The 12,397-nt window shown below is 43.5% G+C and overlaps 1 protein-coding gene across 3 annotated transcripts in view; it reads left to right on the top strand.

Annotated features, from left to right (window-relative positions):
* The window catches only part of JHY (junctional cadherin complex regulator), an 85,288-nt gene that overhangs the window by 18,603 nt on the left and 54,288 nt on the right, over window positions 1-12,397 (top strand). For all 3 annotated transcript variants that reach the window (XM_037038245.1, XM_037038244.1, XM_037038246.1), the window contains one exon: window positions 4,641-5,160. In XM_037038245.1, the coding sequence (XP_036894140.1) occupies window positions 4,641-5,160 (520 nt within the window). The remainder of the gene's footprint in view (window positions 1-4,640; window positions 5,161-12,397) is intronic.

Raw genomic sequence — 12,397 nt, 5'->3', positions numbered from 1 at the left:
TTCAGTTTGTCTGATTTGTTTCAAAACCCTCTGTAGTTTCTAGATTCTACTTTAAACATCACTTTTGCTTTTATGGCATTCAAGAATGGAAATTTACTGGTGTGGCTCGGCAGATTGGAGCATTGTCCCAGAGACCAAGAGGTTGTGGGTTTGATTCCTGGTCAGGGCACATACCCAGGCTGTGGTTTCAACCCCTGGTCACGGTGCTGTAGGAATCAACCAATCAGTGTTTCTCTCTCACGTTGATTTTTTTTCCTTTCTCCCTCCTTTCTCCTTTCTTTTCTCGTTGGAAACAATGAAAACAAAATGTCCTTGGATGAGGATTAAAAAAATAGAAGTTTGTTGAGGCTAGAATTTCTGAAGGTCTAAGTAGTTCGGTTCTCCTGGTTTTTATCCTCCTCACCACTTTTCAGCAGTTCTTAAAACATTTGGTCACACAGAGGCACTGATGTTTCTTATCTCATTTCCTAGATCACAGTTTTGATGGATTTGTCCATGACGTTTAACTCGTGTTAAAACTGCATTTTTAAACATGTGTTCATTTTTTCAGGCCACTAAGGTGCCACTTGGTGCATGACAAGACAATTTTGTACCCTGGCAATAAAGTAAGCTCTGGGGAAAGAACCCCGGGGGCCGTCAGCAGGAAGCACAGTACACGGCAATGTGGCCTCGAGGCCACTGAAGGGAACACACAGCAAGCCAGCGACCAACAAGAGAGCTCACTGGAACGCGCTCAGAGCTCACCTTCACCAGGCCCTTACTCTGTGTGAGGGCATAGTTCCAAGCTTTTATGCATTTATAAATTTGCTTAATCCTCTCAACCACACTCTGAGGTGGGCACTATTATAGACCATGCTGTGTCGTTGATACAGAAGTGGAGGCACAGAGAGGTTTACTGACTCGCCCACGCACACACAGCAACTGGTAGCACCAGGAACTGACTTCCAGTGGTCGGATTCCAGGGCCCTGGTCCTGAGATGCTCTGCTATGCTCCTTCTCAGAACCAGAGTGCTCCCTGTGGTCACTGAGAGAAGCGCAGCAGCAGGGAGAGTCCCTGGGACTGAGGAAGGTCTGTCTGCACCGTGACTGGTTAGACTTCATGCCGTTGTCAGCTGGTGCTGGACAAATATGATGACCAATCGGGGTGCCGGTATTTTCAGTAGTATTGCTGCACAGATGGAAGTCGGAATCCATTTCCTTCATTGAAGACCAACTACTTTTCTTTAAGAGTAGACATTCCTTGGTTACTGAGTCTTTTGTGAGTTGATCATAGGATCATAGAACAGTAGAGTTGGAATGGACTTTGTGATAGATTCTAGTGACTGAATCTGGAAATAAAAGATTTTAACGCATTTTCAGTGACAGACAAGGTTATGTCCTCCTATTTTAAATACCCATAATATTCTATATCTCTTTACCTATGTAATTTGTTACTTGATTATTACAGTTGGTGCAAGAGCCAGTCTTCCTCACTAGCACGCGAGGCCCATCAGCCTGCTTCTGTTTTGCTCACCACTTCATTTTCAGTGCCCAGTACCTGGGGAGCCGCTCAGTACATATTCGTTGACTGGCCAACTGACTGACTGATCAATTCACTAACTTCCATGAGGCAGGCTCTGTGACAATGTGTGCTTCACTGCCACCTTTGGGAACAGCTGCATGATTAAGGGCCACCTAATGGACAGGAGCCAGGTGCTGGGACAGACTGCCAGGTCTGTAACCCAGACCCCCCATTTGTTAGCTCTGTGGCCTCGTGGAAGTTACACAAGCTCTCTAAGGCTCAGTTTCTTCATCTGTTAAATGGGAATAATAATAGTACTGACCTCATAGCATTGTTCTAGGAAAAAGGCTAGAGATTCACTCTAAGCATTCCCTAGGTCAGCACCCACATCCTTCCCCATGACTGAGGAGCAGAACAGTGGTTCCCATGAGATAGGTCACGTTGAAAGGCCTCCAGCCCTTGCTTTAAACACTGTGAAGGACTACCTGGTCTAACACCTCCCAACCCCCCAGAACCCTTATAGTCTCTGTTGATAATTCCTTTCAAAAGCTCGTCATTTTCACTGTCCAAAAGTGTATGTGTCGCTATGTCTAAGCTCTCTAATTACATTGTTTTTGCTAATTAAATTCAAACTCTGAAGTTAATTTAGTTGAGCCAAACTCCTTCACAGAGTTTACAAAACCCTTCAAGACATGACCTCTCTCTCGCTCTGAGCTCTGCTCCTCAGCTCTCCCCACTCCTGCCTCCCACTTTACCTGCCCGGAGTTTGTTCTTGGACAGCAGCATGTTTCCTTTCCCGTCCATTCTTTTTCCTGTGGCCTGAGGCCTCAGCTTTTCCCCACCCTGCTGAGGTCTGAGGACCTCCGTGTCACTCCTGCTGACATTGCGTCTTTCCAAGCCTGCTTCCCGCACTAGGCTGTGACCCACTGCGGCGTTCTTCAGGGTCCTGAGCACTCAGTAAATACCTGTCTGATCAATGCATGGGCAAATGAATGAGGAAAGTTCAATTCTGTTGGGTCAAACAAATCAATGTGGAGAGTCAAGTTCACTCTTTCCTTTCAGTGTATCATGGATATGAGGAAACAGCACCTTTCTTCATTAGAAAATGTCTTAAATCTCTTCTTGCTTGAAGCTACACCTGGGGCGGGCCTTGCCTTTCATTCCCACCTAAACCACCACAGTGGAACCTTACCTGTGACAATGTGAGACAAGCCCCAAAGTCAGTCACTAATCCGGTCCAATGCAAGAAGCCTTTCTGCATGTTTGTATTCTAATTTACTACTCTTGGTTTTTTAAATAAATATCGAATACCACATTTGTGTTGACAGGAGTATTTTTAGAGGCTTGGGTATGTATTTAAGAAACACTTTCTGATTCTTCTGTCTCTGGCAAAGGGCAGAGGACTAGGTGAGGGAGGGTAGGCTAACCCGCAGTGCCCGGTGCCCACAGCCATAACCAGGTGAGGGGGCAGGTCCCCGTAGTGAAAAGTGCAGTAAGCCCAAATACAGAATGTTAATTCTGTATTATTCAGAATGAGATATAATGTCTCATTTTGATCCTTATGGAATCCTGAGAAATAGAATAAATATAATTCATCCCCACTTACAGCGGAGAGACACTGGCTCGAGGGGACATGATCTGCTAGCTGGTGCTCAGGCAGGTAGTGAGAGACCCAAACTTAAGCCCAGGTCTGTCCAGTCCCAAGTCCTGCGTGTCCTGCTGGACAGCTCCGTGCTCCTAAGACACACCCAGTGACTCTTAGAACAAGCAATAGGCAGAGCCAAAATTGTGATGAGTTCCCGTGGTGGGCTATCAAACAGGAAAGCTTATCCGAGCCCCAGAGATGGGGGCGTCGTGTATGTGTGGGGCGTGGCGAGTCACACAGTCTGGTGCTCAGTTTCCTGATAGATGAGGGCATCTTCGTCCAGGCATCTTGCTGGAGGAATGCATCCACTCTTCCCCTGATACGGCAAAGGAAGACCCACCTGCTCCAGAAAGTTTTCCATCTTAATATGTGAACTAAAAAATTCATAATGACAATTTAGCAAGATGTGGGAGTTTTGGCTTTTTGCTCTAGTTTTTGCTTTACATCAAATCAAAGAAATCTGGGTCCACATTAAGAAGAGTAAATTGGCGTCAGGTGCACCATTAGTTTGTTTACCCAGCATAAAATCCTGTTCTCTGTAAATGGGAATATCAAATAGCATAAAAAAGCTGGCTGATTTGCATTTTCCTTTTTGATTAGAGGGTTGCATCTGCTGAACTCAAGGGAGGAAAATCTCTCGCATTTAGCTTTTGAAGATCAAAGGGACCAGTAAATATGCCACATTACCAGCATTTTTTTTCTTTTTTGGTTAAGACTGGAAGGTGCTTTACAAATTGAGACTGCCATGGGGAAAAGAGAGGACTTTATTTGGGGTCACGTTCACTTCCCTCAGCCAGGACAATCAGTTTAACCTTTTATTCAAATAGGGCTGCCCTGCAGCTTCAAGTAAACCCCGACCTGTCTGCTGAGTTTTCTGTGCAGAGACCTGAGCTGCCACCTGATTCTAAATCTTGGGGATTGTTCTGTAGTGCGTTTGATAAAATCGAGAAACACAAAGTGAACTGAAAAGTAAAACCATTGACGAGGAGGAGAACCTGTGCAGGAATCAGTTGGGATGAATCTCGTTTCCTCCTGAAAGGGAGTAGATCAAGACAAGTGTCCGGGTAATGCTCGTGTTTTCCTTCTTAGATAAATAGCCAAATGTGTGCATGACCAGCTAAAGTGTGAAGTCAGCTGCGAGTTCAGCAGCTGGAATACTTGCGGTGTGCACGAGTAATAGCATTTCTCGGACCACAGTCATTGGCTGGTTTAACATTAGAGACACTTATTTCTCAGTTATTTTCTGGTGTTTAGAAATTAACTATCCCCAGTTTCTAGCCCCTATTTTAATAAAATTGAATAATTAAGACCTTTTTACCCTTATGGGTGGTGTGCAGGCCTAATTTGAAAATGCCTGAGACATGTCTTTAACATGTTGGTAGTAAAAGGAAAATTATAGGAGATGGGTTAAGATTGATTCAAATAAAATGAGTGACTAAATGTAATGAGTAAATTTACCTTAAATATCTGGCATTTCTTTTCTGCTTTGGTCAGCCAACACCCAGAAGAAGACAAATATTCGGATCTTCGCTATGACCCAAACTGGAAGAGTAAGAGAGGGGAAGGGCAGTCACTGAGTGTGGAAACATTGCCAGAGTCTCCCGTCAGCCCCACAGAAAATCCGACTTTGGGTCCACTCTACCCTTCCAGGGAGACTTCACTGGAACTCCCAGGGGGGAAGGGCGAACAGAAAAAGAGCCCACAGAGTGAAGCCTCCTTACTTGGTAGTGAATTTTTAAGCCCAAACTGTGAGCATGGTGCCCACCGCAGCAAGCTGTTTTCAGAGTTGAGCGATAGCGACCTGGTAGAGAAGTCCAGCAGCCTGTCTCTGTACTCCAAGAGTTCCAAGTCACGGAAAGAGGTTTTCTCGTCAGGACCACGTGGCCCTCGGCGAAGGAAGTACAAACAATATTTTGTGGAAAAAAATAAACTGACTTTGGGATTACCTACCCCTAAAATGGACTCTTACCTTCAGCTTCACAATAGAAAAAGGGAGGAAATGCACACAGAACAGGTATGTACCAGCTCCTTAAAAATCTCACCAGAGTGCTCTCCCTCCTGGGAGCTGGCCTGTGTTTTTCCTCTCCCCCTCCCCCACACCAGCTTCACCCTTCTCTCTCCTGATCTCCAAGGGCCCCTTCTTTGACTCTCTAACTTGTTTTCTGAGCTCAATTTTCCCACCTCTGTGACTCTCTAAATAAACTTCCTCTTACAGTTTGAGTCTTGGCTCTGAATTCTTTCCAGACCAGAACTCAAGTTATAAAGGGAAAAAAATGTCATCTGAAGCACTGAACTGGAATCTGCCGTTGTTCGAAATGGCTGGGTATCACTTCTTAGAGATAGTGGCGGCAGTGTTAACACCTGCCTAAGTAAAAATCTAATGCCCTAGGGAATTATTCCACAAATTCCTGAAGGCAAAATAAAAGTCGTGAATGGTTTATACTTCTGTAATTGCTGCAATTCAATTATTATCTCTAAACTGTTTTCATTTATGGAACTGTAAACTTTATTTAAACTGCACACTCCAATGGAGAAATTTTGATTCCCTGTGTTGGTTGCCTTTGCAGCACTGGTTTTCAACCTGATTAGCTGCCCCCCATCTCCCTGTGTTGGAGATGACAGGACATTCACTAGTGGCAACTTGCGTACAGAAGTGATTCTCAGTCAGATCCCGTGTACTTACTGGGTGGGAGTGGGAGGAGGGCAGATACAACATGGGCTATTTTTTCAATCCAAACTATTCTACTACCTTTCCAACTCCTGTTGATAGTCCCTACAGCGTCCTTTATTATCCTATCCCAATTAAACCTTAGTCTGTCCATCTGTAAAATTAGACTAATAATAAGTGTCCTTTCTTGCTCATCTGACCATTTTGAAGGTAAATTCTATTTCGGATGATGGGTTCAAAACCTATTGAATCCAGTAAACTTAGTTCTACTTCATGGGTGCAGGTAAAGGTCATATCAACCCACTGTGTAATGAATGGTTCCACTGTGGACACGAGAAGAGAGTGTGGTTGAATCAGAGTGTCCACCACCCTTATTGGGGGAGCAGCTTGAAATGCGTCATCTGCTACGGTGGGGTCAATAGCAGGAGGCCATATGACATTAAGTGGGGATTCCCGTAGGCCTATTCCAAACCTAAGTGGGTCTCATGGAAAGTGCTGTAACCTAGTTTAACCAGTATTTTCTGATGGAACAAGAGAGATGGGTGAACACTTGTGATTATTTTCTTGATTTAGAAGCTCCCTTGAGAAGCAGCACCTTTCTGGCTGCTAGATGTCATGCTGCCAATTCATGACTTGCTTAATAAAGCCAATTAGATATTTAAATTTTAAAAAAGAAATTTCTTTTATAGTCTTAAAGGATTATGTCCCATCCTTGCCTTTGTGACTACTAATAAAACAAAGGAGTGGGTGTCATAGAGTTAGCTGAATTATCAAAACAAACATTTAGCTGAATTGAAGCAGAGTTTACAACATTTTGACCCAGTTTTAATGTGTAATCTACTTTTTGTTTCATAAAACCAACGTGAAATTTTGAATTTTGATTGCTCATTTAAAATTATAAATAAATTTGATAGTCTAGTATAAGTGAAAAATATTTATAGCTAATTATTTCTCCCAGGCTAGGATATGTTTCAATTTGTTTTAAAATGTGTTGTCAAAAGAAGCTGATGTAAAAGGAGAGGCAAATAGGCTAAAATAAGTAGTTATATTTCTAATAATAAAAAGGAAAAATGTTAAATATAAACTCTTTTCATTGCTGATATTTGATTGTTAAGTAGTTATTACGTAATTTACTAAACCCTATTGGGTTGAGCTGATTATCAGTGAGTCCATGGCATAGTTTTCATTATGCCAAGGAGACTTTAAGGCATGTAGGCTTGCCCAGTCTTTAAGCTCATGAATTAGCCTTTAGCCATTGACCTTGTCCATTGCTTTCTCCAGGTTCAAATATTTAAGGGCTGGTTGCTAATTGTATTCAAAATTGTTTCATAACCATTTCTAACATATAGTTCTATTCTTTTAGAAGGATAAAAATTAGTCTGACCTAACAATGATATAATGATATGTATAACCTTTTAGTCCATATTATAGTTAGTACCATGAAACATATTACTTTAAAATAATTATTTAAGAACTGTGTAGTCTTTTGTACCAGTGTAGATTATGTATCTTCTTATGAGCAGGAACTATGCTTTGAACCGATATTTTTAAAGATTTTATTTATTTATTATTAGAGAGAGGGGGAGAGAGGGAAAAAGAGAGAGAAACATCAATGTGAGATCACATCCATTGGCTGTCTCTCACATGCCTCCAGCTGGGGACTTGGCCTGCACCCCAGACATGCGCGCTGCCTGGGAACTGAACCAGCAACCTTCTGGTTTGCAGGCAAGGCACTCAGTCCACTGAGCCCCACCAGCCAGGGCTGGACTTATTTTTAATCTTCATAGTAACTAGCCACCCACACTGCAAGGACCCAGTAAATATATGGGGATTGAAAACTACATCTCTTCCGGTACATCCAGACTTGATCCTCTTCAGTCTGACTTGAAGTTTATGTGGGCAAAAAGGCATTCCTAAAGCAGTGGTTTGAACTCCTGGCTGGATATTGGAACCTCTGAGAAACTAAATGTTGGGGGGAAAGTGATTCTCAGCTTCATGCAGGCCACTTCACATTTCTGAGTGAGAACTTGAGCATCAGAATTTTTTTAGAGACCCTCAGGTGACTGATGTGAAGCCTGGTTTGAGAAGCTTTGCTTGGGAGGGAGCAGAGGCTCTCACCCTTGACTTCACATTGGAATCACCTGGAAACATTTAAAAGCCCTGGAGCATTCACCTTGTGAAGCCCTGGAATTCTCATTTATTTCATTGGGGTGAGATTCTCTGAGGGCTCGTCAAGCCAGGTTGCTGGACGGAGCCCAAGGACTTCTGGCTGGGGAGGAGTCAGGCTGGGCCCAAGGGTCTGAACTCTCGACCTGGTTCCAGAGGATGCCCCTTCTGTTATCGGGTCTGCACTTGGAGAACCACTGACTTTTTGCTTCTCCGACTTTAAAGTGCTAATGAACTACCTCAGGATCTTGTTAAAATACAGACTTTGACCTGGTCTGGGGTGACACAAGAATGTGCGTTTGTAACAAGCTCCGAGGTGACGCCAAGGCTGCTGGTCCATGGACCACACTTTGAATAGCAAGCAGCGAGAGTATAAAGGACATAGAGCGTTTATCAGAAAGCTAAAGCCAGAGTGGGGTGAGTCAGTACCCGCAGAGCTTCGGTGATCTCAGGGGCCTCTGGGAGGATTCCTGTGACTGAGAGGCAGGAGGGTGGAGTGGGATGGCAGGGTGGGCCGCGCGCAGCAGCGGCCTTCTGTGGGTCTTTCGGATTCGAACATCCGTTTTCCTCTTCTAATTTCTTTGAAAGAGATGACAGATGTCTTACAACTAGGAACATCGAGGGGATAAATAACATCTATTGTTGAACAAATGAATAAATAAATCTCAATTACTATGACACACAACCAAGAAGACTCAGCTTTTTAATTTTAGTTTTTTGTAAGCACCCATGCCCCCTTTGAGTCAGACTTAAGGGTCTTAAGTAGTGTGTTGTATTTAGGAAGATTTGAAAGCGAGTCTAACAAGTTTCTAACATCCCAATAAAACTCTAGATAGTTTTGTTAAAATAAGACTTGAAAAGCTGATTATGAAGTTCACATGAAAAATTGTCATGAATAATAAAGACAGCTCTGGAAATTAAAAGTTCTGAGAGAATATAGCCCCACTAGATAGTATAGTGTATTATAAAGCCTCAATAATTAAATTTTAAGGTAGTATTTAATGCGTATACCGATAGAAAAATGGAAGAGCAGAACAGAAAGTCTAGAAATAGAACCAAATTCCATATGAGAATATAAGATCTGAAATGAAGACTTACTTGATAAAGGCGGGGTTACAAGTCAGTGAGGGAGTCAGGAGTTGTTCAGTGAAACAACTGGGTAAGCCACCTGGGGAAAATAAAATTGGATCCATACCTCACACCATACGACAAGATAAATTCTAAATGAATTAAATATTTAATGTTTAAAAATCATAAAAACCTATTAAAAATAGGAAAATTTATTATAATCTTGAAGTTGTTTAAAATAAAAGATCTATAGATGATTGATAACTTTGACTCCATAAACATCAAAAACTGCTATAGGAAGAAGGCATATGAAAGTCAAAATATAAAGAATAAACTAGGGGGAATGTTTCTAACTTATATCACAGACAATATACTAATATCTTAAATACCTAAAGAGCTCCTAGAGATCCATACAAAAAAGACCAGTGCTCCAGTATAAAATTACAAAAAAATATATGAAAAGATAATTCACAGAAAAGTTAATACATGTGGTTATTAGGCATGTAAAAGATCAGTTATTATAAGAGAAATGCAAATGAATACCACACTGAGATTTCATATTTTGCCTATAATTAAACCCACAAAATTTCCCAAGTTTGATGAACCTACAGGCAAAAAGTACAACGAAGCTGGTGAGAGAATAAATTAGTATATCAGTATGGGAAAAATTTTGTTAGTATCTATTTAAAATATAAATTCATACACCCCTTGAGAAAATGAAGTGTAATGGCTAGGAGCGTGAACTTTGGAGACAGGTGGGTTGGCACCAACTCCTGCTAGCCGTGTGTCCCCGAACAGCCTGTTCTACCTCTCGCTGCTTCAGTTTTCTCACCTTTAAAATGGAAATAATAATAGTTCCTTCCTGGTAGGATTACTAAGAAAGTTGAATAAATGAGTTAATTTGTGTAGAATGTGTAGATCAATGCTTGGCTTAGGGCAAGCACTATGTAAAGGCCGGCAGTGATTATTTTTGTTTGACCCAGCACATTTCACACCTGGGAGTTTCTCCTCGTTTCATGTGCGAGGAGCTCATCCAGAGCTCTCAGTTCTGAAATAGCTCCTGTGTAAGGTCATTTATTTCACCCTCTGTACAATAACAAAAGACTGTGGAGACCACTGACTGTCTGTCATCTGGGGAGTACTGACGTAAGTCACGGGGCATTCCAACAATGGAGTGCAACTGCAGCTGCCTCAAAGTGAGGATGCTGGGCCAAGAGGCTGAGCATTGCTCCAGATGCCAGGGGGTTGCCGGTTCGAATGTGGTCAGGGCACAGACCTGGGTTGCGGGTTCAGTCCCTGGCTGGGGCGCATTCAGGGAGGTAACGGATCGGTGTTACCTCTCCCTCCCTTCTCCCTCTCCATCTCACTCTCCCTGCCTCTCTCTCTATAGAATCAGTGAACATCTCCTCACTGTTGTGGGTGAGGGTTTAAAAAGATGAGGATGATCTTTGTGAACTGTTATGGACAGCTTATCAGGGTTTATTATTAAGAGAATGGTGTGGAGTAGTGTAGACACTGTAAAATGGTGGGGAGGTTCGCAGATATAGATATTTCCTTGGTGTGCACAAAAACCTCTGGAAGGGGGCACGGGTGGTTAGTTGTGCAGGTGGGAGGGGCCGAGGGAGCACAACCGTGCACGCTGCACCATCCGGAGCTCTCAGTTTCGAAGCATGACTGCACACTGACACTGCATAGCACTTTGTAGGAGCCTTTGTACCTTCATACCCCCCATTGCCCAGAGTCACCCAAATTGTGTTATTTCTGCTTGTAAGTAATGGCTCAGAGTAGAGCCATTGGTTTTTAAATTCATCTGCTGCACGACCTTGTGGCCACTTTCATAGATCTGTCCATAGTTCATTAAAATGCACTGGAAAAGTCACTTTGGAATACAGGGTCAGCTTAGTCACATGGTGTGTGGAGCCAGGAACTGGATAACAACAACACACACTAGAGGGCGCCTGAGCATCACATTTAGATACAAACTGGCTGGGAAAAGTTCAGTGCTGGGATTCCCGAGCTGCTTGGTAGCCAGGGGGATTTGTCTGAAACTCATTAGAGCTGGAGTCATTTTATGTTCTACTGGTAAAGGAAATTATGTCTTGAAAAATGAGCTGCCTTTCTTTTCTATCTAGACTTTAATGTGACTTTGAAGACTGGCGATGCTGAAATTTAGTATGGGCTCAGAGAAGAGCATTAAGTGCTTTATACATGTTATTCTTCTCTTTGCTTGTAATTTCTTGGAAAGAAAGTACAAATACTTTACAACTGTGGATATAGAAAACTTATTTAACTACGTAGGGTCTTCAGGACACTATAAAGCATTTATAGGATCCACTTCCCACTCTCAGGTTCAACATACCTTTGTGGCTGTTGCTGAGCCAGCAGGTCAATCAGCCACAGACGTTTATTGAGAAACAACTATGTGCTAGGTGTAGACATTCAGAGCCTCATGTGGAAGGAAGGGGCTAGTCATGTGACACAGGCAAAAAATGTAACATGTAGCAAAATAATTTCAGGTGCCTCAAAGGAGACCAAATAAATTATTTAGAAAAGGAGTGAGGGGTGTCGCTGGGAAAGGGCTCTCGAGGCAATACCATCTGGGCCTCTACGGGAGTGGATCAGAGGAGAGCAGACTGTGTGGGCAGGCCCTCAGGGACAGCTTTGGTTTACGCCAGCCTTGGTGGCAGCCTCTCTGAGAGAGTGGTGACCTAATGTAACAGGAGAAAAATGAAACCCAGACAGACCCTGGAGTGGGAGTCCATCACGGATTATCAAATCCTGGCTCTTCAGCATACTAGGAGGTAGTGCTCCCTGGGTACTTGGACTCTTTAAGGTGTATGTGCTTCATGTGTTCTACACAGTTGATTTCTGCCCCGGAGGATAGTGGAGGACTCCTACCAAGCCCCTGGTGCCCGGCAGGCATTCAGTGAAGGGCAGCTGTTACCGCCCCTGGGCTAGGAGAGGGGTCCACTCTGGGAACGGGCCTTTCTACCCAGCTGTTCCTTCAGGCTACAGTGCCTCAGAGTGAATGGGCTGTGGCTTCAGGTAGAGAAAGAATAAGCGTTGCCAAAAGGATAACCCCTATATGGTCTAGCAGCTGTTCTATGGTGTGGCTCCCAAAAGGCTGTCAGCGAAGGGCATACACCTAGTCACCCCTCACACTCGCCATGCTGTCTCTCAGAGTGGTACTCAAGGCCTCCGGGACCCTCTTGCAGATTCAGCCTCATCCTTTGTCATGGCCCCTCCCTCCCTGCATCCCCGGGCCTCTTCATGCTGATGGACCCACCACTCTCCCCTGACTCGCTTGCTTGGGAAAACCCTGCCTCCCTTTGAAGGTTCAGCTCGAAGG

This window comes from Sturnira hondurensis, unplaced genomic scaffold (genome assembly GCF_014824575.4).
Source record: "Sturnira hondurensis isolate 20B ecotype Veracruz unplaced genomic scaffold, ASM1482457v3 Scaffold0024152, whole genome shotgun sequence".
Classification (NCBI taxonomy): Eukaryota; Metazoa; Chordata; class Mammalia; order Chiroptera; family Phyllostomidae; genus Sturnira; species Sturnira hondurensis.
The sequence above is the reverse complement of the archived record's forward strand: the minus strand, read 5'-3'. Positions and strand labels throughout refer to the sequence as shown.